This window comes from Neoarthrinium moseri, assembly GCF_022829205.1.
Source record: "Neoarthrinium moseri strain CBS 164.80 chromosome Unknown scaffold22_Wmoseri_CBS_16480, whole genome shotgun sequence".
NCBI lineage: Eukaryota > Fungi > Ascomycota > Sordariomycetes > Amphisphaeriales > Apiosporaceae > Neoarthrinium > Neoarthrinium moseri.
Genome location: NW_026055136.1, coordinates 110,727 through 136,179, shown reverse-complemented (window position 1 = coordinate 136,179; position 25,453 = coordinate 110,727). Strand labels below are relative to the sequence as shown.

The 25,453-nt window shown below is 54.9% G+C and overlaps 7 protein-coding genes across 7 annotated transcripts; 3 read left to right on the top strand and 4 right to left on the bottom strand.

Annotated features, from left to right (window-relative positions):
* Window positions 1-1,628: 1,628 nt before the first annotated feature.
* Window positions 1,629-3,158, bottom strand: JN550_006356 (uncharacterized protein; the record flags this gene model as incomplete). Its single annotated transcript, XM_049318085.1, has 3 exons — window positions 1,629-1,751; window positions 1,808-3,029; window positions 3,106-3,158. 3 exons carry the CDS (start codon window positions 3,156-3,158, stop codon window positions 1,629-1,631), a joined length of 1,398 nt encoding a protein of 465 aa, XP_049171575.1.
* Window positions 3,159-4,987: 1,829 nt separating this feature from the next.
* Window positions 4,988-5,936, top strand: JN550_006355 (uncharacterized protein; the record flags this gene model as incomplete). Its single annotated transcript, XM_049318084.1, has 2 exons — window positions 4,988-5,431; window positions 5,487-5,936. The coding sequence occupies 2 exons, from the start codon at window positions 4,988-4,990 to the stop codon at window positions 5,934-5,936; spliced, it is 894 nt and encodes a 297-aa protein (XP_049171574.1).
* A 1,274-nt stretch (window positions 5,937-7,210) lies between these two features.
* On the top strand, window positions 7,211-8,853 carry JN550_006354 (uncharacterized protein; the record flags this gene model as incomplete). The annotated part of the gene is made up of 2 exons (XM_049318083.1): window positions 7,211-8,593; window positions 8,671-8,853. The coding sequence occupies 2 exons, from the start codon at window positions 7,211-7,213 to the stop codon at window positions 8,851-8,853; spliced, it is 1,566 nt and encodes a 521-aa protein (XP_049171573.1).
* Window positions 8,854-9,810: 957 nt separating this feature from the next.
* Window positions 9,811-10,173, bottom strand: JN550_006353 (uncharacterized protein; the record flags this gene model as incomplete). The annotated part of the gene is made up of 1 exon (XM_049318082.1): window positions 9,811-10,173. One exon carries the CDS (start codon window positions 10,171-10,173, stop codon window positions 9,811-9,813), a length of 363 nt encoding a protein of 120 aa, XP_049171572.1.
* A 3,800-nt stretch (window positions 10,174-13,973) lies between these two features.
* Window positions 13,974-15,721, top strand: JN550_006352 (uncharacterized protein; the record flags this gene model as incomplete). The annotated part of the gene is made up of 3 exons (XM_049318081.1): window positions 13,974-14,146; window positions 14,208-15,398; window positions 15,457-15,721. 3 exons carry the CDS (start codon window positions 13,974-13,976, stop codon window positions 15,719-15,721), a joined length of 1,629 nt encoding a protein of 542 aa, XP_049171571.1.
* A 396-nt stretch (window positions 15,722-16,117) lies between these two features.
* JN550_006351 (uncharacterized protein) lies at window positions 16,118-19,409 on the bottom strand (the record flags this gene model as incomplete). The annotated part of the gene is made up of 2 exons (XM_049318080.1): window positions 16,118-19,013; window positions 19,069-19,409. 2 exons carry the CDS (start codon window positions 19,407-19,409, stop codon window positions 16,118-16,120), a joined length of 3,237 nt encoding a protein of 1,078 aa, XP_049171570.1.
* Window positions 19,410-21,092: 1,683 nt separating this feature from the next.
* JN550_006350 (uncharacterized protein) lies at window positions 21,093-22,586 on the bottom strand (the record flags this gene model as incomplete). The annotated part of the gene is made up of 4 exons (XM_049318079.1): window positions 21,093-21,544; window positions 21,598-21,776; window positions 21,837-22,297; window positions 22,353-22,586. The coding sequence occupies 4 exons, from the start codon at window positions 22,584-22,586 to the stop codon at window positions 21,093-21,095; spliced, it is 1,326 nt and encodes a 441-aa protein (XP_049171569.1).
* Between the last annotated feature and the right edge of the window lie 2,867 nt (window positions 22,587-25,453).

The window sequence follows — 25,453 nt, the reverse complement described above, 5'->3', positions numbered from 1 at the left end:
GGTAGACTTAATACCAAGTATATACCCAACACGTACGAAAAGGAAACCTTGGCTTGTGGTGAAATGGTATCTTGACTGTGGTATTCTGTCCGTGTAGACGTCACGACTCGATCATCTCACGAATTTGGACCTCGCAACCTTGCCACGTCTGTGCATTTCCCACGTGCTGCAGGAACTCTGCTCGTCTTTGCCACACGCCAACTCTAATTTGTCATGTTGAGCTGGACATTGAGTTGGGACCTGCGTACCAAGGTGGGGAGAGAACACGCCCTACGAATCCTCCCGAGAGCCTCACGCCCAAGCCTCACCGTCGTGGGCAGTTCGGTCTGTAATTTCACTGCAATTTAAGCCTATCCGAAGGGCATGGCATTTGCCGCCCCTGGCAAATCGTAAGCAAAGTTCCGCAGAACAGCTCATCAATGTCGCTTAAACCCCTCTCCCGAGCACACCATTCTTAACGTGCTCCAACGGGCATCAAAGGGGCAACGAGAGAGACTGTGACTAAGAGAGCAAGAAAGGACCGAAAGACCGAGCCCCGAGTGCCTAACCCACCCACTTGCCGATCTGTAGACGGACGCAACGGTTGTTGGAGGACGGGCGGCGGGCTTTGCGTGTCCGGGATCAAACGTGCAACGCGCAAGCAACTTGAGACGAGACAGCTGTGAGGGAGACGCTCTGCTCTTGGCGTTATGAAAACAGAAATCCGCCCCCCTACGAATGCCCAGGGGGGAAGGGGGCGAAAAGTGTGGAGAAGCTCCTGAGCATCGGATTGATTTGATTTTGTAGTCAGCACAATAGGACCGCGAGGACGTGGAACGCATAATGCAAAAAGTTGATTGAATTCTTTCTCCTCATTCCTACCCTACCTAAGGGAGGCGCAGGCAGTCCTGGGTTTGGAGTCAAACCAGTGAGCTATCTAGGATGGACAAAGACGACGTCACATTGCTCGGTTGCTTTGCGGTGGGATCGTGGCTCTGCGTTTCAGGGACGAGTTTGTGTGGAAGGGTTGGAGGTCTACATAGGACTTCACGGAGTTGCATACAGACACAAAACAAGCATTGCGGCCCATCGCAGGAACTTTGATGGGAAATCCTCCAACGAGGATAAGGTATGTCCGCGATCCAAGGCGCTCAGCCCATCCCACAGAAAAATAGGAGGAGCCAAACACCGAGTGCCTACGACCTCATGAGGTCGGTACTCCTCGCGTTTCAATATCAGCACTTCTCGGCACAACCACAGTCATTAGGAGGACTGAATTGTAATTTGACATCCGTGCTAGGTCCGTTCGTTCCTTGGACAAGGTCTTCTCTCCCTCCATTCCCGGCTTCCCTGTCGGCTTGATGCATGCAGTGGCTGTCACAAGAAGATCAGTCGAGACAAACGGAGCTGGCATACACGCATACTTCCCAGGCGTGTTCTGCGTGGTATATATTAAAATTCATTAGTTGTCGTTGCTTAGACCGATTATATTCGACCGCGAGATCTCATATGTAAGTGATTAGGCCCTGAAGGCTGCCCTAATCCATTTGGCCCGGCAGCCCAGCCTCGTCGCGGCCCCGAAATGCAGAGAATGCCTCAGGGATGATGCGCCAAGACCGAAGAAGAAATCATTAGTATACACGTCATAACTATAACTCGTCGTGGTCTCCGAGTAATGATGTCGTCGGTTTTGAGCCGGCTGGCACGAGGCTTGACGGTTCTCCGCTGAACATCTTGTCAAATCTAGCACCCATGAGGTATGCAGCGCCGATCTGAGCGAAAACGTTAGTCTATACAACGCAACCGACAGAGGGGACATGTCACTAACCATCAAAGCTGAAATCAAAAACAAAGCTAGCAACACGGAACCAACGAGGATGAGGCCCTCCCAGGGGTCCATCTTCTCCTCGTCCTCGGAATTGGAATTCTTCTGAACCAGAGCAATCTTCTTGGGGTCTTGTGTGGGGAACAGAGTCTCAATGAACTGTTCGATCTTGGCACATGCGGAGCTGATCTCGAGGAAATTTGGATCCCTGGGGTCGTTCTTCTTCGCTATCCTCCTGGCGTATTTCCGGAAGACGTCGCAGAGGACTCTGAGATTTTGTGTCGACTCAATCATGAGTTGGCAAGCATCGCCCTTGGTGATCTTGACATTTCTTTCGAAGATTGCTGGGTTCCTGAACACCAGCTCAAGCGTGGCGATAGCCATGGCCTGGGGAATGGCGACGAAGTTGAAAACACTCTGTTCGCGGATGGCAGCCATATAGAACAGACACTCGTCGGCATGCTTGAGCGAGTTCAGCACCATCTCTGAGCTGCACTGCAGTGCCTTCTCCCTGTTCTCTGGCTTGAACAAGTCCTCCCACTTGTCAACATGCTTGCTCCAGATGGCGGTGGGCCAGAAGCGCCGCTTATCCTCGAAGTCTTCATGGACATCGCGGATGATGTTGGTCTTCTGGAGGAACTGCCCCATGCTCTCGGTGAGCTCGGGGCGGTCGTTGAGCGCAGGGTTTGCCCACTCTCCGGCGACGAACAACCTTGTCAGACCCTCGCCAACCAGGCCGGCGACATAGTGACAATACTTCTCGTACTCTGCGACGGTCTCGACTCCCTCGCCATTCTCGGCCTTGATGGCATAGTCTGCCATGCCATTGCCCATCTTGATGGTGATGTCCTCGATGATCTCGTAGTAGTTTGGCTTGATCTTCTTCAGCTCGGCGATGATGTCGTCAAAGTGGACGAGCAGCTCGCGGTCCTTCTCGTTGGGGCCGTTCTCGGTGAAGGTCCAGCCGTCAATCTTCATGAGCTTGTCAAAGCCACGGAGAAGGGGCTCCTTCTTCTCGAGGGGTATCGTCATATCATCCTCAATGGTGTCAAGACCGCGCAGCACGAGGTAGAACAGGGCAATCGGCACGAGCATGTCAGGATTCAGCTCCTGGATGACGGCCGAAAAGCTCCGGCTCGTCAGGTCGAGGTAGTGGAAGCATGATTTGAGGGTGTCGGACTCTTTCGAGGGATCACGGCGGTAGACGGGCTCGTGCCAGACCTTCCTGTAAGGAGGGGGTTAGCAGAGTGCTCGGCCGAGCGACGAGGGCGCGGGCGCAGACTTGCCATTGTATCATGGACCGGAGCTGTTCCGGGTGGAACATGTAGTAGAGGATGCTCTTTACGGAAGGCATCTTTGCGTACTGTGATAAAAACTTTCTTTAAAATATTTTTTTTTCTGGACCGCAAAGGTTCAGGGGGTTGAGGGCGGAAATTGCAAAGTGGAACTCTGCGCGGGCAGCTCAGAAGCTGCGCAAGTCGTTGAGGACTGATGCAGGCGCAGGGAGGGTCCTTGGGGAGCGCGTCGGGGAAGCAAAGGAGGTTGCCTGGCAATCAAGAAAGACGGTCTGTTTCCCCGTCAGTTGTTGTAGCGGACAGGAGAATTATCACGTCGTCAAAGTCCGTCCCCGGTAGCAAGGAGTCGACGACGGATTAATTTCATCCGCCAACGTGCCGTGGCCCAAGGCCCGTTATTTAGCCTGTAGCTGATCAGCAGGCGGTTGGGCGGGCTGCCCAGGACCGTCAGGGGCCTTCTGCACCCCAAGCACCCTGAAGCTCGCGGGGGGCCTGCTGGCAACTTGGGTCTTTACTGCATCGGGCACTGGTGCAGCACTCAACGCCCCCTCCATTGGCCAATGGCCACACCGAAGAGTCGGTTAACATCCGGGCGCATGTATTGCGTATGTGCATCATGATGCCGTACATACATGTACATTTATACCTAGGCGTGCTATACTTTCGCTGCACAGCTGATGAAGAAAAGAATGCTATGGATAGATGCCTAAAGTCGCACCAGCCCATGGCTGGCATTACACCTGAGATACAGCAACTTGCAGCGCAGCAATCCAATACAAGACCATGCCTGATGCAGACTCCAGTCAGGAGTAACTGACACCGGACAAGGACAAGCCTGCGTGCTGCCATCGTACTGCCCGCATCTACCTCAGCCGTCTCATAGGACAACTGCCCACTGCACCTCTACCGGGCATGCACACACAGCTTTGGGCATTCACATTTCAGTGGTTGGTGCGTCGCACTGCGTCCGTATCTGTGTTGTACACTCACTATGGTTCGCGGGGTTAATAATGCAGCGTGGAAACTAGTTGCGCGGCTCCCATGTGGCTCGATCCTTTTCGCGCACCTAGCGGCAGTCCCTACATCGAATGCGACTCCGACAGTCTGGGGTGAATATGGCCAAGCACGACTGCGTGACTGCATCTTTATACCGCGATGTCCAAGTAGGTAGGCATGCATACAGGATGGGCGGCGCAGCAAGGGCTTCGGGGACCCGTGTCCCTCGGGACTCGGTTGGTCGCTCTCGGGGCGGTGAAAGTAATTGGATGCGACAATCCCTTTCCTGGTTGACCTGCCCGACACAAGTAATTGAACTTAGTTCGTTCCCCGTGCACATCCAGTTGGTAGCCGTAGCTGCCGACGTCCCGTGTTGGTGAAAAGGTGCAACTGCAACTCCCAGTCGCTACAGACCAGACCATGGATAGCTTCAAGGTTCCCCGCCTCGACCTGATCATCAATCCGCAAAGAAAGAGAGGGCGCTCGGGCGAGACCGCGGTCCTGCCATTCTTGTCTTGACAACTTGACAGCTTTGACAATATCCCGCAAAGCAAGCAGACACCACGAAAGAAGCAACGTGCTGCGCATTGTGCTTGGTCAATCAAGCGCAGAACGGAGCTATACGCGTCCCCAGACCCACCCGGCCAGCGACCGCCACCCAGACGACCATTTGAGTGTCTCACCCTCGGTGGAACTACAAAGGTGAGACCTGCGTATTGCTTTCCCTTCCGCTTCATCTCCCCTCAGCTGGCCTGTGTCTATAACTATCCGTCGTTCTGTCCTTCCTCTCCATTGTCGCGCGCTGTCGGCCGAACCCGCAAGACTTACACAAGCTCCCCCAGATACCATACTGTCCACCGCGGTCCCCCCCGGACACAACCACACGAACACGATGACGGCCAACGGAACCTCGAAGAATGTCTACCTCATCTGGGGAGGCAAGGGATGGGTCGCCGGCCACCTGGAGGCCCTCCTGCAGGCACAGGGCAAGGAGGTCTACACCACAACCGTCAGGATGGAGGACCGCGAGGCCGTCAAGGCCGTGCTGGACAAGTACAAGCCCACCCACGTCTTCAACTGCGCCGGGTCGACCGGACGGCCGAATGTCGACTGGTGCGAGGACCACAAGGAGGAGACGATGCGGTCCAATGTCATCGGCACCCTCAACTTGACCGACTGCTGCTTCCAGGCCGGCATCCACATCACCGTCTTTGCCACCGGCTGCATCTACCACTACGATGACGCCCACCCCATTGGCGGCCCCGGCTACACCGAGACCGACCCTGCCAACTTCAAGGGCAGCTTCTACTCGGAGACAAAGGGCCACGTTGAGGAGGTAAGCTCCCCGGATGGGTGGCGTGCCAGATGCCCAACTAACCTCCCTTCTTTAGGTCATGAAGTTCTACAAGAACTGCCTCATCCTGCGTCTGCGGATGCCCGTCTCGGACGACCTCCACTCTCGGAACTTTGTGACCAAGATCAGCAAGTACGAGCGCGTCGTCGATATCCCGAACAGCAACTCGATCCTCACCGACCTCCTCCCCGCGTCCATCGTCATGGCCGAGCACCAGGACACGGGCGTCTACAACTTTACCAACCCCGGTGCCATCAGCCACAACGAGGTGCTCTCGCTCTTCAAGGAGATCATCCGCCCGGACTTTACCTGGAAGAACTTTTCGGTCGAGGAGCAGGCCAAGGTCATCAAGGCGGGCCGAAGCAACTGCCTGCTGGACACGACCAAGCTGGAGAAGAAGCTCAAGGAGTACGGAATCACCGTGCCCGAGATCCACACTGCCTACAGACAGTGCTTTGAGAGAATGAAGGCGGGAGGGGTTCAGTAGACACATGCCGACAAACAAAAGGGGGCTAAGGGCATGCAAGCGGGCATATTTTCTTCACGACATCTCCGCCTGGAGACATGTAGTTGGACTTTTTTTTTGCTGAAAAGTGCTTGAGCAGCAATTGAAACGTCAACTCGTAATGAAATAAAGCAGAAACCAAAGCCACCAAGAATTTTCGCGTCCGAGTTTGATTAGGAGTGCCTCAGCGAAAGGGTGACCGGAAAGCCGCTGTGATATACTCCGTGCAGTTATCCCAATTTAGGCGCGCAGCGTACTTTTAGATACGTATGACCCGTGGTATTATAACGGATCTGATCGTTGACCAGCCTGTGATTTTCTGAGGCATTCAATCAATAGCTATGATGTTCCCAAGTCGGGCTCTCTAGTAGGACTATTGAGAGGTATGCATGCACGTGGCTTTGAAGCGCCTTGATACGAACTCATAGTGGGGTCCAGGGTCCTGCCTGTCCTGGCAACGCAACGCAACACAACGCGTGCCCCGCGCTATCACAAGCTCAGTCCAGTCCACGGTCGGGCTGGGTGTTGTTGATTTTGCTCAGGCGGTGAGGGAACCCAAACACTTGGTACTGGATATAGAAACCCTGGGTATCTAGGACATTGTTTACGGTAAAACACCAACTACGTAGTATATACAACGCACTTGGGACCAGTCGATATTATATGCGAACTTCTTCGGGTCACATTAGATCGAGCTTGGACAAGTGGCATCCTGCACCCACCCATTACTGATGTCTGAAAAGTTGGTCGGTATTGCGCAGAAAGGCCCCCAGGCTTGACGTAATCCCCCCGGGGCCCAGCCAAGGCTGTGCCGTGCTGCCGATCCTCAGGCGGCCAATCGTCCGGATTTGCGATGGGTGACAAAACATCGATGGGATAAATAAACAGTGACTGGTCATCTTTCTCCTGCTGAACTTACTTGGTATCTTTTCTTTTCTTTTCCCTTGGACACTTGTTCACATCGTTCCGCCAGACAGCACCTCAGAGTACCAAAGTACAACTTGTATTTGATTATCCCAAGCGCCACCGGGGGCCAGCAACGGGAGCCTTGGAAGCTAAGCCCCACGCTGATTAGCTGTACATCCATAGTGTCCCCCCCCAAATCGCGGGTCATCGTGGGAAAAGAAATTCGGCGCATTCGTCACCCGACCCCGTCGACTACGCGATAAACCCAAGGCTCACACCGCGGAAGAGCACAGATAAGACACCAGAGAGCGCGAGTGAGCGAGAGTGAGAGAGGACATACACCGGCAGACATGGTGGCAGATACCGCATACTACGACGCCCTGGGCGTCAAGCCCACCGCCACCGACATCGAGATCAAGAAGGCCTACCGCAAGCTGGCCATCCTGCACCACCCGGACAAGAACCCCGACGACCCCACCGCCCACGAGAAGTTTCAGGTCATCGGCGAGGCCTACCAGGTGCTGTCCGACAAGGAGCTGCGCGCCGCGTACGACAAGTATGGCAAGGACAGCGCCAAGCCCGGCGACGGCTTCGTCGACCCGGCCGAGTTCTTCTCCAGCATCTTCGGGGGCGACGCCTTCATCGACTGGGTCGGCGAGATCAGCCTGATGAAGGACCTGACCGCCACCATGGACATCACCATGTCCGGTGAGGAGGAGGAGGAGGCCGCCGCTGCTGCTGCCGCCGCCGCCGCCGCTGGCGGTGACGACGAGTTCCCCGGCACCGAGGACGCCATGCGCGAGAGCGCCAAGGAGTCGGCTGCTACGGACGCCAAGGCCCCTGCCGCAGAACCAAAGGTCCCCGCCGTCCACGTCGAAGAAGAAAAGGAGACGAAGAAGGCCGAAGCGGCGTCTGCGGGCACTGCCCCGGAACCGGCTGCGCCGCCGCCCTACAAACGCGAAAAGTCGCCCGCCCCGAGCGGCGCATCCACCCCCTCCAGGCACGCCATACCCATCCGCCCGGCCCTCATGGACCGGCCGAGCGACGACACGCATCTGGCGGGCCAGACGGAGGAGGAGAAGGAGCTGCGCAAGAAGGAAAAGAAGAAGGGGGGTCTCAGCAAGGAGCAGCGCGAGCAGCTGGCCGCCTATGAGAAGGAGCGCGCCAAGATCCGCGAGGAGCGCGTGAGCAACCTGGTCCAGAAGCTGCAGGACCGGATCAGCGTGTGGACCGAGACGGACAAGGGCCCCGACGTCACACACGCCTTCCAGGAGAAGATCCGGATCGAGGTCGAGAACCTGAAGATGGAGAGCTTCGGCCTCGACATCCTGCACGCCATCGGCCAGGTCTACATGAGCAAGGCCACCGGCCTGCTCAAGAGCCAGAAGTTCCTGGGCATCGGCGGCTTCTTCAGCCGCATGCGCGACAAGGGCACCCTGGTCAAGGACACCTGGAACACCATCTCCAGCGCGCTGGACGCTCAGCAGACCATGGAGGAGATGGCTCGCTTGGAGCAGGCCGGCGGCGACGACTGGACCGACGAGAAGAAGGTCGAGTACGAGAGGCGGGTCACCGGCAAGATCCTCACGGCGGCCTGGAGGGGGTCCAAGTTCGAGATCCAGAGCGTGCTGCGCGACGTGTGCGACAGCGTCCTGAACGACAAGAAGGTGCCGCTGAACAAGCGGCTGGAGAGAGCCCAGGCGCTGGTGCTGATCGCCGACATCTGCTCAAAGGTATGTCTTCTCCGGTCCCTTCTTGAAAAGGAAGTAAGTAAGCACAGACAACTAACACCTCCGTTCCCCTTTCACAGGCCCAGAGATCGCCCGAGGAGGAGGGCGAGTACATGGCGTTCGAGCAGCTCGTCGCCGAGGCCGCCATCAAGAAGGAGAAGGAGAAGGATTCCAAGAAGAAGGGCAAGGAAAAGGACAAGAAGCACGACGCTCACGAGCCCGAGCCCGCCGAGGCCGCCAACCTGCCCCGGGAGAAGTCGTAGTTCTGCGGGCATGGCGATGGCGATGACGCGCAAGGGGGGATAGAGACAGAGGGAGAGACGTGATACCAGTGATTTTTCCCTCCCCGGGGCTTCGATTTTAATTTCAGCATATTATACATTCCACTCCCCCTCGGACCCAGAAGTTCCATGATAGACTAGGTGGGTGGTTGGTAGGGCAGGGAGGAAGGCTAGGCTCAGGTAATAGACTTCTATGTGCGGCCCTGCGAGGCTGCGAAACGATTTCACTCTACTCCAGGCCAAATCATATTTTGAATTGCCTCAGTGCGATTGCTTACTGAGAAGGCCTTGGTAAACCACGCAGTCCCGCGGTGGTCATGTTCGCATTCCGTCTCTATTGTGACAGTTGAGAACAAAGTGAACAAAACATGCAACTCCTAAAATACCGCTACTTGTACATGAAATTCGTTAACCCGGGCAGCTTGGGACAGCAGGATGCTATTATAGGCCGGTTCGGGAAGCCCAGTGGAGAGAATGTGGTGTCACCAGGGCGTGCTACCGCAGTCATGATGGGTCATGTTAGCCTAAATTCTGAGTAGTAGAGGAACGCTATCTTACCGCCATAGAGAGCGGCGATCTGACGTTCGGTGGACTCAATGTATTTATAGTTGCCGTCAAACAGGCGAGACCCGCCGGCTCCAAGTTCGAACTCAGTGATGCGCCGCGAGCCTCCTCGAGGAAACCCTTGCGGATGGTTGGCCGTCAGATAAAGAAAGTCCACCGGGCTGGAGTCGGTGCACGTTGCAGAAATATGCGACTTTATCTATGTGGAGAAAGATGCTTTGTCTGGTAATGCACATTCTTGCTATTCACTGATACTTTGTACTGATACGTTGGTATTCAGCAGCCCCTAACCCCCGAGAAGCGAAAGGGTCAGACGGCCAAAAAAGATCTTAGGACCAGTGGAGAAGGCTTGACTTGCCGGATAGAGAAACATGTTCAGGCCGCCGCTTTCTTCTCAATCTCATCGGCCGGCCACCCAACTCGGACGAGACATCCATCAGGTCCATTCACGCTGAACTCAAGCAGACCCCATTCTTTCACCTCGGGTTTCTTGCCCGCCTCGATGATTTCGTCGGCAAAATCCACACCCAGGGCCTCCACGTCCTCAGAATACACGTAGATGCCGAATGAGTTCTTGGTCGGCACCAGCCACCCTTCCTCGTCCATTCCGAGTTGGCGGAGATGGATGTCGGATCCGTTGGGGTGAGATAGACAAAGATATTGGTCCCACTCACTGAGCTGTGCCTGAGTTGGAGCTGTGAAGCCCAAACGGATGAAGAACTGGATGGCAGAGGCCATATCGGAACAGGGTAGGATGGTGGTGATTCGCGGGCGCGTTTTCATGTTGTAGACGTTCTTGGATCTACCTGGCTACGGTTTGAGGGGCCCAATTGAGACAATAAATATTCGTGATATTCAGAGCCTTGCCATCGACTTGGAAGATGTCTACGATGGTTTTCTTTTTCTCTTGTTTAGAGGCTGTCGTAAACTTAGTAGTATGCTAGCAGTTTTGGTTAATTCTACAAGAAGCAGTCACATGACTGTATGCTAATTCTGGACTTGGCACATATGCCGCCATTGTTGGGCACTAGAACCTCGAGTTATGGACGACTCTATGCCCAGTAGACAACATTCTCAATCATAAATATCCACATTCTTATGCCGCCCGTAGGATCGAACGTTTGCCGTGTGGATTGGGGCAATACTCTTAGAGCACCATGATTGATTGAGAGCAAGAAGTGTCTTTGCGTTCAAGAGTGAGCCATGCTATCAACAATATGAATTGATGAAGGAAAAGCGATCAGAGAGCGGAGGGATGAGACATATGCCGAAACACTCCTTCTTGGATTCTAATAATTACCGGATTGCAGGTCTAAATCTCTATCAACAAAAAATCTTGATATTTTTAGTACTGGAGTCCTCATAAATGTTACACGACGGTAGCACAGTATTTCAGTCGCGATAGGCCACTCTGGATGATTATAGTCCGTGACGATTAAGATCAATTAATGACCAGGATATAAACCTCCTCAATTCTTGAGGGGCCGATCCGGGTAGATGCTCGAACTGACGACCAAGCCATATCCGTCAACATCATAGATCAGCATGGCGATATTATTGTCTTACATATCCAAGGGTTGACTGAACATGATCCGCCGGAACACACGCATTGCAAAGCGAACGAGGCACTCCCAAAGAGCGAAGCAGAAACCAATCAATAACCGTAGCAAGTGGTTCATATTTCGCAAAAATACACTTGAGATGCAAGCAGGACGTGTTCTTCAACCTTTTGATTAATGCAAAGGCACGCTATATTTCTATTTGCGTCGTAAAAAACCGCCCATGTACTCAATTTGATCAAGTATCTCTATACTACGATGTCGCGCGTCAATGCTCAAGAATGCATCGCCACCTGATGTATTACCACCTTTGGACTCAATGTAGGCACAACAAACACGCCATCGTACCGCCGGCCCACTTCGAGCCAAGTCCCTGGACGCCGGTCAGACACGTTTCCCCGGTGGTCTATCGATCGACCGCAGTCTTCTGGCGTAGTACTGGGAGATAACTCCCTTCAAATTGACGAATGCCTGGGTATACTAAGTGACATTTTCAAAGACAGTAGATGAATGAACGGCAATTAAACCGAGAAATTGGGCTTTAGCAGGTACAAAAGAAATCCTGCTACCTCGAGGCAGGCGTAACTATGTGCTGTGGCACTGTAGAGAGCTCTTTCGGGGCTAGAATGTTCTATTTACTCCACATCGCCAGAACAGCCAGATCAAGCCAGATGCGGAAGGATGCCAACGTAGCTCCGATCCTGATTGGATAACGGCCCAGGGCGGACGTGAACAGGGGGCTTGCCGCATTCCCAGACCTTGTTCAGGGGATATGTAAAGGTAGCACGATGTCTGGTGATACGTGCCTCATGAATTGGCCTCAATTGTTGGTAGGATAGGGGATAACGCGAAGATTTCCGTCGGCCGGTGCACCTGCCCAAGCCATGCAACACGCTGCGGGCGATACGACCCTGCGTGCCACTGGATGCAACGGTTCGTGTGCTGGGCTTGCATGCATGCATGCTCATGCAATCAGATGCACCTCAACACAGGTGGTCGAACAGCGCAAATGTTCGCTCATATGTTCAATGGGCCACGACAGCGCACATGATCGACAATAGGAAGCTCATCAGCCGGATCACGAAACTCTGGCATGATGTTACTCGGCAGTACGAGATGGCGAAAGGCCAGGATCGTAGCGACCCTCTAATCCCCATCTCGCCAGTGGCCGCAGATGGGGATACATGGAATGGTATGCAGATACATTAGGCGGTAGTTAAGTCAGTAGTGCTGCTACGGTAGTCTTGAGGATGTAGCTCGGCTTTAGTCGACGGGAATAGCGTCTGGGACTTTCCTGTGGGAAAAAACCGTTCCATTTGCAACCGACAGAGTAAAGGCAAAAAAAAAAAAAAAAAAAAAGCCTACAGAATGCGAGTAGGGTAACCGGTGGCGGGCGCCATCATGTGTTTTGTGGTCTCGTCGTCCCGGACTAGAAGGCCAACCCGAAGGATACTATGTACTATGTATAACGACATCCGGACCCACTCACGAGCTGCATCAAGACCTCAGTCCATCTGGCCACGGTGGTGCTCTCGGACCTCGAGATCCCCTCGTCCCATACCTACTCCGCGAAAGCACGCCCGCAATCCCCGGGGAGATTTCTGCGTGATCACACGACCCCGAGGAGTCTCCTCTTGCTCCTCATTCCCAACCATGCATGGAGCGCTTTAATTAGTGGGTTATTACCCAGGGCCCATGGAGCCCCAGAGAGGCCGAAGACGATGCCGTGCGGTGGTACCCATCGTGCAGAAATATCGAGCAACTATTACGGAGCAGGCCCCCACCCAGCTCGGGGGTTTTCGAGATTCATGGATCTGTTGACGGCTCGTGGCGTCGCAGAGAATTACGGAACCACAGTTTCCCTCAACGGCGCCCGGTAAGGGGCCGGGAGAGCCGTCCATCGGGTGATCGCTACTGGTAGCGACCTCTGGGTGGCCAAGGCCAAGACGGCTACGCGACAATGGCAACACCGTGGCAGGCAAAGACACCAGAGGCCCGGCGACTGGGCGCGGGCGAAAATCTGCAAAACTCTAAAATTCTCTGCCCGCGACCGCAAGATTGTCGGTCGAGCATGACGTCAATGCGCGAGCTCGCCAATCCAGGGCCGCCCGAAACGGCAGACGGCAGCGCTGAGACGCGAGGCTCGAGCTTATCTGATAAAGCAGCAGAGCCGCTTTTGATCCATAACAGGACCGACTCTCGGTTCATTACTCGGTCACCCTAAGAAGCCCACCGCTCTCTGGCTGTTTTGCTTGCTGAGAACGGCCGAGATTACAATCAATTGGCAATCCGCGATAATTCCTCGGTCTGGCGATGGGGGCAGCTCTTTTCGCAAAGTCGCGGGAGAGATTGGAGGTTCAGGAAGAGGAAGGGACGTCGTCGAAGAGCTGCTCACGATAGGGCTGAAAACGAGGCAAGCGTGGTCCAAATCGGGAAACACGGTGGGTCCCCCGTGACTCGGCGTGCGTCGCCAAACCGCCAGTTAGCACCGGTACTTCTCTATGATCGCTCGAGGGAATAAAAAAAAAAAACCGCCCCCAAGCGGAAAGGGAAAAAAAAAAGGTTTGATATACTATTATGGGCTGCCTGCGGTCGAGTGACGTGACGGCAGAACCCGGAACGGCCGACATGGCCAAGGGTCCCCGATCAGCTGCGTCCTAATGCAAATCCACCGCCAGTCCCCATACTACCCGGCTGGGTGAGCAGGTCCCAAGACTCGTTTCCCTGTCCCATTCCCTTGGTACTTCGTAGTGTGACGTCTAGAAGATATCCACGAGCCCCACGAGTCGCGGTACTCTCACGCAACATCTCCTGTGTGGGCACGCGGAGCCCCGAGGGCCATCGTGGGTACCCGTCGTTAGAGTTGCCCATATTTAAAAGCTCTCCTCTCCTCCTCTCCTCCCCCGACTTTGCTTCCCCAACATCCAGTTCCTGGTGTTTTAGTCCTTCCATCCGTTTATTCACAGGAGACTTGACAAGATGCCGTTCCTCAAGCGCCAGGCCGATCAGGTCGAATCCTCAAACTCCCCTTCCAATGGGGTCAAGGCTGAGCAGGAGACCGTGCCGGCTGCTAAGCACCAGAGAGTCACCTTCAAGGCGGTCTTCCTCGGTATTGTCGTCAGTATTGGTGGTTTCATGTTCGGATACGTCAGGTAAGACACCCAATAACCATGCCCAGGTGCCTTGGCATCTGCTAACCAACGCCCTCTTCAGTGGTCAGATTTCCGGCTTCTTCTTGATGCATGACTTTGCCGAGCGCTTCGGTCAACTTAACGAGGCCACTGGAAAGTACGAGTTCAGCGCCACCCGCCAGGGTACTATCACCGGTCTGCTTCCTGTAGGATGTTTGGTTGGAGCTCTAGTTGCTGGTAACATTGCCGATTCACTTGGACGCCGCATGGCCATCTGCGTGTCTGCTTTGTGGGCTTGTGTTGGAACCGTCATCGAGATCTCCTCCGAGCACGTCTGGTACCAGTTCGCCATCGGTCGCCTGGTCACCGGTGTCTCTATCGGCTCCCTGAGTGTCGTCGTCCCAATGTACCAATCCGAGAGTGCCCCGGCTCTGATCCGTGGTATTCTGGTCTCAACCTACCAGCTCTTCATCACCCTCGGTATCTGGACTTCCAACATGGTTGATTTCGGTACCGAGGCCAAGCTCAACAGCAGCTCTTGGCGTATTCCCAACGGTCTCGGTTTCCTCTGGGCTCTCATCCTGGGAGTTGGCGTGCTGTTCCTCCCCGAGTCCCCTCGGTTTGCCTTCACGCGTGGTCGTGAGGAGGAGGCCCGCCAGACTATCGCCGGTCTTGCTGGAGTCGACCCCCACCACCGTTCCGTCAGCGACCAGCTTTCCCAGATCCGCGCCAAGCTGGATGAGGAGAAGGCTTCCGGCAAGGCCAAGTTGACTGAGATCTTCACCGGTCCTCGCATGCTTTACCGAACCATCCTCGGTATAATTCTCCAGATGGGCCAGCAGCTTACCGGTGCCAACTTCTTCTTCTACTACGGTACTACCGTCTTCGCGGCCACCGGCCTTGACAACAGTTACGTTACTCAGATCATCCTCGGTACCGTCAACGTGGTCTGTACCTTCGCCGGTCTGTACGTTGTGCAGAAGGTTGGACGCAGAAAGGCTCTTATCGCGGGTGCTGGCTGGATGATGATTTGCTTCTTCATCTACGCCTTCGTCGGTCAGTACTCGCTCGACCATGAGGACCCCTCCAGAACTCCTGCTGCTGGCTCGGTTCTCATCGTCTTCTCCTGCTTGGCCATCGCTGCATTCGCGACCACCTGGGGTCCCATTGTGTGGGCTGCCGTCGCCGAGATGTACCCTGCACGTTACCGAGCACCATGCATGGCTCTGGCCACTGCCTCCAACTGGTTCTGGAACTTCATGATCTCTTTCTTGTAAGGACCCCCGTCTCTGATCACATCATAATGAAAACTCATACTGACTCTGACACAGCACTCGTTTCATTACCGATGCCATCGACTACTGGTACGGTTTGGTCTTTGCTGGCTGCTGTGCCGCTCTTGTCCTTATCGTCTTCTTCTTCATGATCGAGACCAAGGATCGCAGCTTGGAGGAGATCGACACCATGTACTTGCTGCGCGTCAACCCCATCACTTCCGCCAGCTGGGATGGTAGCCACGTTCCGGATGGAACTCTCAAGGGCGACGTGCCATCCTCGTCGGATGGTCACCAGGGTGGCGTAGTAGAGTCGGACTAAACCGCTCAAACAGTTGTACAAAACAGTTTGTACATCGTAGTTGTACATGACAGATACCCGAAGTAAAATCATATGAGCTATTCAAGAAAGCTCTCTGTATATATTATAGCTCAAGTCAGCAAAACAAATCAGTTAAAAGATATCATGTGCGTTACGAGTGACAATCCACTATCAGTGTGAAAGGATCACTCACGATCCGCGATACGACGTGGGATATTTCATTTCCAGTCGTCCTTACTCTACCTCATCTATAAAGTTGATGCATCGATCTAGCATTTCTTAATGACATGGCTTTCGGTCAATTCCTCCCTTATTAAGATATTCTGAAGTGAATTCATAACATGCTCAATTACTAAATCATTGCTTCATACTTCTATGCCTAATTATGTCTTGTAATTACGCCTTCTCCTCCACTGCGGCTCGGCGCTCATCCTCAGAAGCTGTAGCTTCAAGCCTGCTGTCCTGCTTATCAAGATAACCGTCAAACACAACGCTGCTCAGCCTCCGTCGCTGTCCGCCTCCAGCCTTCTTCGCCGTCCGCCGGTAATAGACGCGCTTGCCCCATTTCCAGGCCTCGATGCCGCCAAAGAACAGGACGGCCTCGACGATGACAATGGCCCACTCCCACGTGATGCCGGTGTGCTTGAAGACGTCGTGGTTGATGACGGGCACGTACAGGATGACGAAGACGGAGGCGAAGCCGAACAGCACCGAGTAGAAGAGGAACTTGTTGCGCCACACGTCGAGCATCCATTGTGTCAGGTACCGCGGGCTCCCCGGCTGCATGCGGAAGAAGGACCGCCGGAAGTGGATCAGCTCCCACGCCAGGAACAGCGAGAACCAGGTCATGGAGACGAAGCACGTCGCGCGCGCCCGGAACACGGTGTCGCACTCGGGCGACCACGCGTCGTTGCAGTTGGTGCCCTCGATCCCGTTGCCCCAGCGGTACGTCACGAGCGAGAACGACGACAGGCACAGCGCCGCCATCCACAGCCCGTACGCCGCCATGTCGACCAGGAGCTCCGTCGTGAAGATGCCGCGCTTCAGGTTCTGCGGCGGCCGGTCCAGGATATCCGGTGCCGCCTGCTCAAGTCCGAGTCCCATATCTGGAAGCCCAGACGTCACCATAATGACCCACATGATCTCGACTGGCGATAGGGGGAACACGGACAGGTCGTTGGAGTCCTTGAAGGCGAGACCGATCAGCAGCGTGCAAGCTTGGGCAATGTTCTGGCTCAGCAAGTGCAGCACGAATTTCTGGATGTTGTCAAAAATTCGGCGGCCTTCTTCGACGGCGTTCAGGATCGAGGCGAAGTTGTCATCCGTCAGCACGATATCCGACGCGTCCTTGGCCACATCGCTACCGGCCTGTCCCATAGCGATACCGACGTCGGCGTGCTTCAGCGATGGCGAGTCGTTCACGCCGTCTCCAGTCATGGCCGCGAAGAGCTTTCGACGATGCAACGCTTGAATCATTCTAACCTTGGTCTGAGGCGCACACCGCGCGATCACCAGCGGCAGGACGGGTAGCCCGTCGATCTCGTCATCGGAGAGCTTATCGAATTTGGCGGCTGTGGTGACCATGGCGGCCTCCATCTCCTTGCTGACCTCGCTCAGCCGGTCAGGGACGATGCCAATCTGCTTGGCAATAGCCAGCGCGGTACCGGGGTGGTCACCCGTCAGCATGTGCACGCCAATGCCGGCCTGGTGGCATCGCTTGACGGCGCCCTTGGACTCGGGACGTGGCGGGTCGAACAGACCGATCAAGCCGCGGAGAGTTAGTCCGCTCTCGACCTGTGCGCGGTCCTCATCGCTGGTGCTGCTGGGGCCATCGTGGACCTTGGAGGCCAGAGCGAGAACACGCAGGCCCAGGGATGCCAGGGACTCCATGTTGTCCAGAACCTCGGTCTTCAGATCCTCAGTCAGCGCAGTGGGTTTCCCTTGCCCATCCATGTCCACGTCGACACAAGCCTCGAGGACTCGCTCGACGGCGCCCTTGACGAAGGCGTACTTGGTGTCGCTGCCTTTCTGCTGGAAGATGACCGACATCTTCTTGACGTCGCTCGAGAACGGGTACTCGGTGATCAGCTGCCACTTGGCGTCGTCGCCCTCCATCAGGCCGCGGCGGTTCCAGCCAAAGCGCGAGGCGAAGACCTGGATGGCGATCTCGGTCGGGTCGCCTCGGGCAGTCCAGCCCTCGCCCTCGTGGGACTTGTAGACAGAAGCGAGGTTGGCGAGGGATGCGACCTTGAGGAACTCCTCCAGAGGTCCATTGTCTGCCAGCAGCTCCTCGGCCGATTTACTGTCATCCTGGTCAGGGGGAACCTCATCGTCTGATGAGTCTGCCTCGTCAGGTGCGCCAGTGTTGAAATATAATGCTCCCATCGTGGGGTTGAACGGTTCGCCAGTTTCCCCGACGGCGTATGTACCCCGTGATGGTATCCAGGCCTTTTTGGCGACCATCTTACCCTGCGTCAAGGTGCCGGTCTTGTCCGAGCAGATATCAGTGACGGCACCGAGTGCCTCCAGAGCGTTGAGCTTCCGCACGATGACGTGGCGCTGCACCATGCGCTTCGTCCCGGCTGCCATGGTAATGGTCAAGACGACGATGAGGGAGGCCGGCAGCATGGAAAGACCGGTTGCCACGGCGTAGATAATAACCTCCTGCTGGTTCACGAAACGGTTGGCGCCCAGCACGATGATCGCGAAGACCACAGCAATAAAGAACAGGCCAATGGCGAGCTGGGATAGCTTGCGCTGCAGTGGCGTCCCGACGTTGACACCGAGGAAAGTACCAATAAAGTCTTTACCGGTGAGCGCCCACGCCTGCGCCCGTCGGTGAGCCTTCACCTTGCCCTCTGGGGTTCTCTTGGGCTCTCGGATACGGGAACTCCCGCCGCGCAGGGCGGCGGCAATGGTGCCGATTTCTGTGAACATGCCAGTGGCAAAGACGATGCCTTTTGCTCTGCCTTTGGTTACAGTGCTGGAAGAGAAGGCAACGTTCAGCCTGTCGCCGGGGCCCAGCTCTGGATCGAATGTCTCGTCGACTACCTTCTGGACCGGGAGAGACTCTCCAGTCAATAAGGCCTCATCCGTCTCAAAGTTCATGACCTCGGTCAATCGGATATCGGCTGGGATAGTGTCTCCGGTCTTAAGCTCGACCATATCGCCGGGCACGACCTGGATCGTGGGTACCGTGACGTTCTGGCCGCCTCTGACAACATGCGACGTCGGCGAAGATAGCGAACGGAGAGAATCCATTGTCTTTTCGGCGCTGTATTCCTGCATAAACCTGTGTCGGATTAGCTGACGCGATCCAGGGGCGCACTGCTCAAGAGTAGGCTTACCCAATTACCACGTTAAGAATGATGATAGCAGCCACTACGCCGCCCTCGATCCAGGATTTGATTCCAAACGAGACGGCCATGGCGAGTATGAGGACCAGCATCATGGCATTGGCGACCTGCTTGATGATGATCTTGGTCGGGTTGACACCCGGCCCGTTGTCGAGTTCATTGTTTCCGAACTCCTCGAGTCTCTTCTCTGCGTCTGAGGTAGTAAGCCCGTCATCGCCGTCTACACCCAATTCTCGTATCACGTCGGCGTAGGGCAAGCTGTGGGCAGGCTTCGAGATGGGCCTGTTGGACTGACCAGAGACATGGCCGTCGAGGGGATTTGGCTTCCCCATCTTGCTTCTCAGGTCTCGGATTCTTCAAGTCGAGGCCAAGGGGGGAAGAAGTTCACATGGGCGACTGAGTAAACAAAGACAAGAACTATGTCACCCCGCATGGGATAGTCAAGACTTTAAGTACCGGAATGCTCAACACTTTTGGACCCTGTAGCCAACGAGCATCATCAGGATCACGCATCCTTGGCGAAAACGCCCTGTTGGAAAGCTCGTCATACCTCTCCCAGATGGAGGGGTCTTCTCGAAGATGTTACGGTTCTTCGGCGCATTAGCCAGCCTCCTGCATCGTGAGGCTTGGCCGGGACCCAGGCCAAGAAAGACGATATGTCTTATAGGCCGACCGAGGGGGCTCGCCAAGGTGCCCAGGTTCTTGGAATCACACTTGAGCGAGGCAGTTTGGCGCAAGGCTTATCGCAAATGCAAGGAATTGAGCTGTGTGAGTGGCCATTCCGGTCACCAGGGAGGAGCCTCGTGTGAGTTAATAAGGCTGTGCTATGTCTGATTCGGGGGCTTTACACTCCGACTAGTTGTTAGCCGTCCGTGTAAGTCTAGCGCCTGGAAAACGGTGAACGTTGCGCACACCTATGCAGTCTCCGCGATATTGGGCTCGAACTGATCGACAACTTGGCAATGTTGATTGCATTGGGAATTTCCCCGTTTCACGTTATCTTTCAACTCGAAGAAATGTTATTCATTGCTTCGTTCAGAGACGATAAGTATACAGGTGCGTTCTGGTAAACCGGCATTTCGGCAACGCTAGCTCGAGTTTGCCAACTTTAGGGGCTCGGCAGCATTCTTGGCTGACATCGTTACGGGTGTCGGCTTCTGGTGGGTTGATGGGAAGAGGCGAGAGCAGGTAGGTTTGGTTATCGATAAGCCTTGGATATATACCGCAGGATCTCAGTAAGCGCGCGAAAGGCCGAAAACGCGAGCGTCCGACCTGCTTGCTCAAGCTGATCAATCAACCAACAATTCCCCACCGCGTCGCTATTAACAGCATGCGAGCAGGAATGTCGCTCTGGATGACTCTGCATAATGCGACTAGTCAGAGATGACTGAAGCTTTTCTGTAGATTTCCACGCTGATTTCCCCTGCATACTGCAAGCCTCCCAATTGCCGGAGTAAAATTTGAAGCCAGTCCTCATCCTACTAGGTTGGTGCGCCGCAAACTAGGTTCAGAGCTCCCTAGGCTTTCGTCGCACTTCAAGGTCCACAGCCTAGTCTACGCCTGACTATACATTCAACTATACGTTCCGGTAAGTCATCTGACCGGAGTATAAGCACTGCGACGAGGGCACAATTGGGTCATGACAGAGTCCCATCAACAATAACCAGTCTGTTGGAAAAATTTTACGGGAATAGCTGCGAGGCAACGAGATAGGAACCAGCCATGCGCGCGAAAGCAAAACAGATGCGCGGCCACTCGTGTGTAGGCTTTGGGGTTATCGAACGACTTTGAATTTGACTGAGGGTACAAAACACCAAACATTATATGCTGTGAGAATCAGACATTGATAGGTTCGCTTGCGCATATAATAGGTGTAGGATGATCTTGAGGGAGCAATAAGACAAGACACCCAAGAATAGACACGAATCAAACACGATCGATATCCAAAAAAAAGTAAAAAGGAATAAATTCATCCACCACGCGCGTGCACCCGGCCTTTCATGCTACCCTTGGATTTAACCAGACAGGAAGGACATGATGGTGGACAGGAGGCTGTCACCATCATCATTGACGAAAGACTCAATGGTGGTCGCCGAGAGAGACGAGGCAAAGTCAACCGAGTCGTCAATGATCTTGATCGAGGCGGTCTCGGACGAGGCCTGGAAGACAACGGCCAGCTTGATGTACTTGCTGGTAGGGCGGTCGAAGTAGTCGGAGCTTCCGAGGGAGTTCAGGAAGTGGAAGGTGGACTTGGCCTTGGTGTCACCGGAGGCGAGAACCTCGAAGACATCAGCCTCACCACAGCCGTCACCGTTGCCCCAGCAGGAGCACGAGCTGTACTGGCCAGTACGGGGAATCTTGGCATTCAGGAGCCAGATAGCGGGCATGTCCTCGTTCCAGCCAGTCTTGCCGCTGGCAGGCATCTGGAACTCAAACAGGAAGACCTTGTCGGCGCCACCGAAACCGTCTAGCACCTGTTAGCATACATAGACCGTAGATCATAAGTTATCTGCTACTTACGGTAGGCAACGGAGCCAGGGCGGGCGTATCCGCACTCCTCATCTCCATCAGCACACTCGGTGTCAGCGAAGATGGCGTACTCCTTGTTGTCGCCAACGAGAACGTTGCTGAGGATCTCGGACGAAGCGGCACCGCTGGTACCGTCGGCGCTAAGGTAAGACAAACTGTTGCCCCAGGTGCTGCATCGACGTGTTAGTCGCGGTGAACCACAAGTTCACAGCGAGTTGATTTTCACTCACTTGTCAAAGACACCGGATCCCTGGCCACCGTAGTTGCCGAGGAAAGTGATGCCATCGGCGGTCTGGTCCTCGGCGCTGTAGTACGCGACACGGGTGTAGTCGCCGGCAGCGTCGAAGTCGGCCGAGGTGGAAGCAGTGCTTGCGGCCTTGGTGGTCTTGCTGGACGTGGCGGCAGTGGTGGCTGCTGCTGGGTAGGTAGTGGCGGCAGCCTTCGAGTCAGCGACGGCGGCCGTCTTTCCGTCCCAGGTGTTCTTCCAGGACACAACCTGACCGTTGATGGTGGCAATAACGTCGTCACCAACAGCGCGGGCCTCCTCCTGCTTGCCCTCGGCGGCCTTCTTGTGCAGGTGCTGGTGGCCGTGACGTCTGTGAGACTTGTGCTCGGCACGCTTCTTGGTAGCGGCCGGCTTGTACACAGCGAACGACTTCAGCTGGGTAGGGCCACGGACGTGGACAGAGAGCTGTAGTTTATATTAGCATTACTTGGTCTCAACGAGCGCTTGCTGCTATCCTCACCTCCTCGTCGAAGGGAGCAATGGCACCCGAGTAGGCCTTGTCAGAGAAAGAGCAGTCTCCAGAGGAGGACATGGAGCTGACGGCCTTGTAGGAGCCGCTGGCGGCCAGGTTCGTGTACTTGATTTGGTTGACAGCCTGGCAGAACCAGTTTCCGCCCTCCTCGTAACTGGTGGTAGCGCAATCGGCGCTGACGGCAGCGGCCGAGGCCAGAAGAACAGCGGCGGTGTACTTCATCTTGTCGAAACGCCCGAACTATGCTTGAAAATGCTGGGGGTATCTGAACAACGCTTTTGAACAACGGTCGTCAATATCGTCACGGATCGATCCTAGTTATGTACTTTGGCTGACTTCGAGGCGGCGGACAATAGCAATGAAATGAACGTGGCAATCCAGTTGAAATAACCCCAACAATGAAGCGCCTTCACTGAATCGAATGCTGTGCAAATGAGCGGCTTGGTGAGATATCACCAGACAATGAGTGGCTAGCTTGTCGCTTCCGGGAAGATGGAAACCAGTTGACAAAGCACAAAATCACTCGGAGAGAGAGGGTGGAGGGAGGAGCAGGATCAAATACGGAGGGATAGGGAGATTAATGGATGGCTTGGCACTACCGATGGAGGGTGTGGGAACTTCTCAATTTGTTTCCTGTTTCCACGCCTCTTCCTGTGGTCTCCTGGGGCCGTTCAGGGGCATCATTGGCTCCCGAGACCCTGTGCCGACATGGAGGCTAGACCGCAGGAGGCATCTCCACACGTTGGCTTGGGGGCCCGTACCTGCATCGGTAATAAAGAGAGACATGCGTGCGGCACCAGATTTGGCGCATTGAGAATGTCACTCGCCCTGAGTAGCGCCAGGGGGATCTACATACGGGCTATGCCAGCATCTGACAGGGATTGGCCAGGAACGACATGAATCGTCCCGGTACCTCTAGGGCGCCAGGGGGGCGTGCAAGCGTGCCGACCATTCGTGGTAGCAATGGGCCAGCTGTGCCAATGAGATGTCCAGCTTCTCAGGTCCATTCCATGAAGGGTCACCTTGGCCACCATTTTGCGAGTCTGATCACCTCGACAGGCTGCCAAGCCGACCGTGACCGTAGGATAATTAGACGCCCAGCGTTCGGCCAGTCCCATGTTGGACAAGCAGCGAGGTGCCACAAGACAACTCGAATGCCAAGCTTTCTGTGTCGTGTCTCGAGCGAGTCGATCGGCCAGATCAGATCAGCACAGCACAGAGGGCCCGAAATGGTGGCCCTGTTCTAAAAACGATCTGTGAGGACAGCGGTAAAAAAAAAAGTAAGGCTGATGCAAATGAGCGACGGTCAATCCGGCTCCCACCGATCCAGGTACTCCGTACGATCACCACGGAAACTCTTCGACAGGCGGCCAAGAGGGCATCTCCTGGCTTGCCCTGGCCGCCGTGACTGTTGCTCCAATGGCTTCCTTGGTAGCACCACATGCACTGCATGTTAGTGACTTTCTTGGATTCTTGGGACCCTTCCATCAGGGCGCTAGGTGGCGAAGCCTGTGGGGTTACGGTCAGCGTCGCGGTGGTCCAAACGGCGCCAGCGGGCTTGGGCCCAATCTCTTCAAAGGGGCCCATCCAAGCCGTTCGACGCTTGTCAAATTTCGCCAGATCGATCTGGCTCGGGTCCGTTAATAGTTACTGGTACGGCGGTGGGAATCCTCATCTTCCGTTTGATGAGCCTTACCATCGACATACGAGTGCGCATGACGAATTCGCGGGGTATCGCCGACGTTGACAGGTGGCTGCTGGACGGGCGAGACAGACGCATTGGCAGACAGCGCGCGCACGCTCTTCGTGGTGTAGATGCGATACCCACGTTGTTGACGGGCGCATCTCCACGTTGACCAACGACCGCTGAGTCCTTTTTTGTTTCCACCCTCCGGCGCATGAACACGTCATCCTGCACAGAGTCGTGGTGGCCTGACCTGATTTTTTTTTTTTTTTTTTTTTTTTTTCGCTCTCCCCTCCTTCTCTGGTAACTCCATAATTGCACGCCCAGGCCTTGCGAACCGAGGGAGGCGAGATGGGACCGAGTCTTTTCTTTATTTTTAACGGGAAGAGCTTCTAGCCGGTGCCTGCATGAAGGATGCAAGGGGAAGGAAGGCAAGGCCAAGCAGTTGGCTGCACATACGACGATCCCACTTCCAGCTTACTTCCAAGGAAACAACCAAAATTACCACTGCGCTTAGTTATTACCACCGCGGAGCGCAATGTGCTACTGGTTGACGTTAATAGGAGCATCTACAACACAACAGCCGCATGAAATGGCAACGAGTTAATACATCAGTAGTTCTGATAGGGTTTCCTGCATCGCACTGCCGACCCGTCGGGCACGCGCATTCTTTTAAATGCCAATTGTTCGACGCGCGGAAATGTGGGTTGCTTCGAGAATGTCGAAGGTCGTCGGGTCGATGGATGCAGCCAGCCGACTTCCATCGGGGGTGCACAAGCCAGCTCGTGGTCAATTCCTTCTACCGTTGCTGTCTGCACGCACGCACTTCCGCTTCCACTGCCCGGCTTGCCTACTGTTATCTACATAGGTAGTATGGACCCGTGTATCACATCACCCTGACTCAGGCACCGGTCTTGTGGCTTGTGGTCTAGAATGCGACAGCAAGTCATGTTGTGCTGTTTACTAGGTCGGGCCTTCTTCATTATCCGCCGTTCCTATATCCAAAACTTCTCGTATCAAAACTCGATAAATGCTTCCCCGGTCCCGGGATATTGGGAGAGTTCATCTGATGTTGTGAGGGTGACAAGTTTAGCCGGCTCGGTGCCGCCGACTCGTCTATTTCCCTTGGCTCTTAACACTGTACCAGAAAGCATAATATGCCACGTGGGTTCGTCGGATTCCCGCAGAGCCTTATCTTTGGAGCATTCATCGTGGTACCTGCAGTATCAAGTTAGGTGTTGCCGTACAACATTGACAACGGATGGCAATTCGTGTAATATGCCTACCTTTGTACGAACCGCGCAACGCATTGAAGACATCAGCCTGAGCTTCTTCGTGCTGGCATTATATGAAACAGCAAGAAACAGTGTCTACATTACTGTCGCCAAGGCAGAGAGATTTTTGC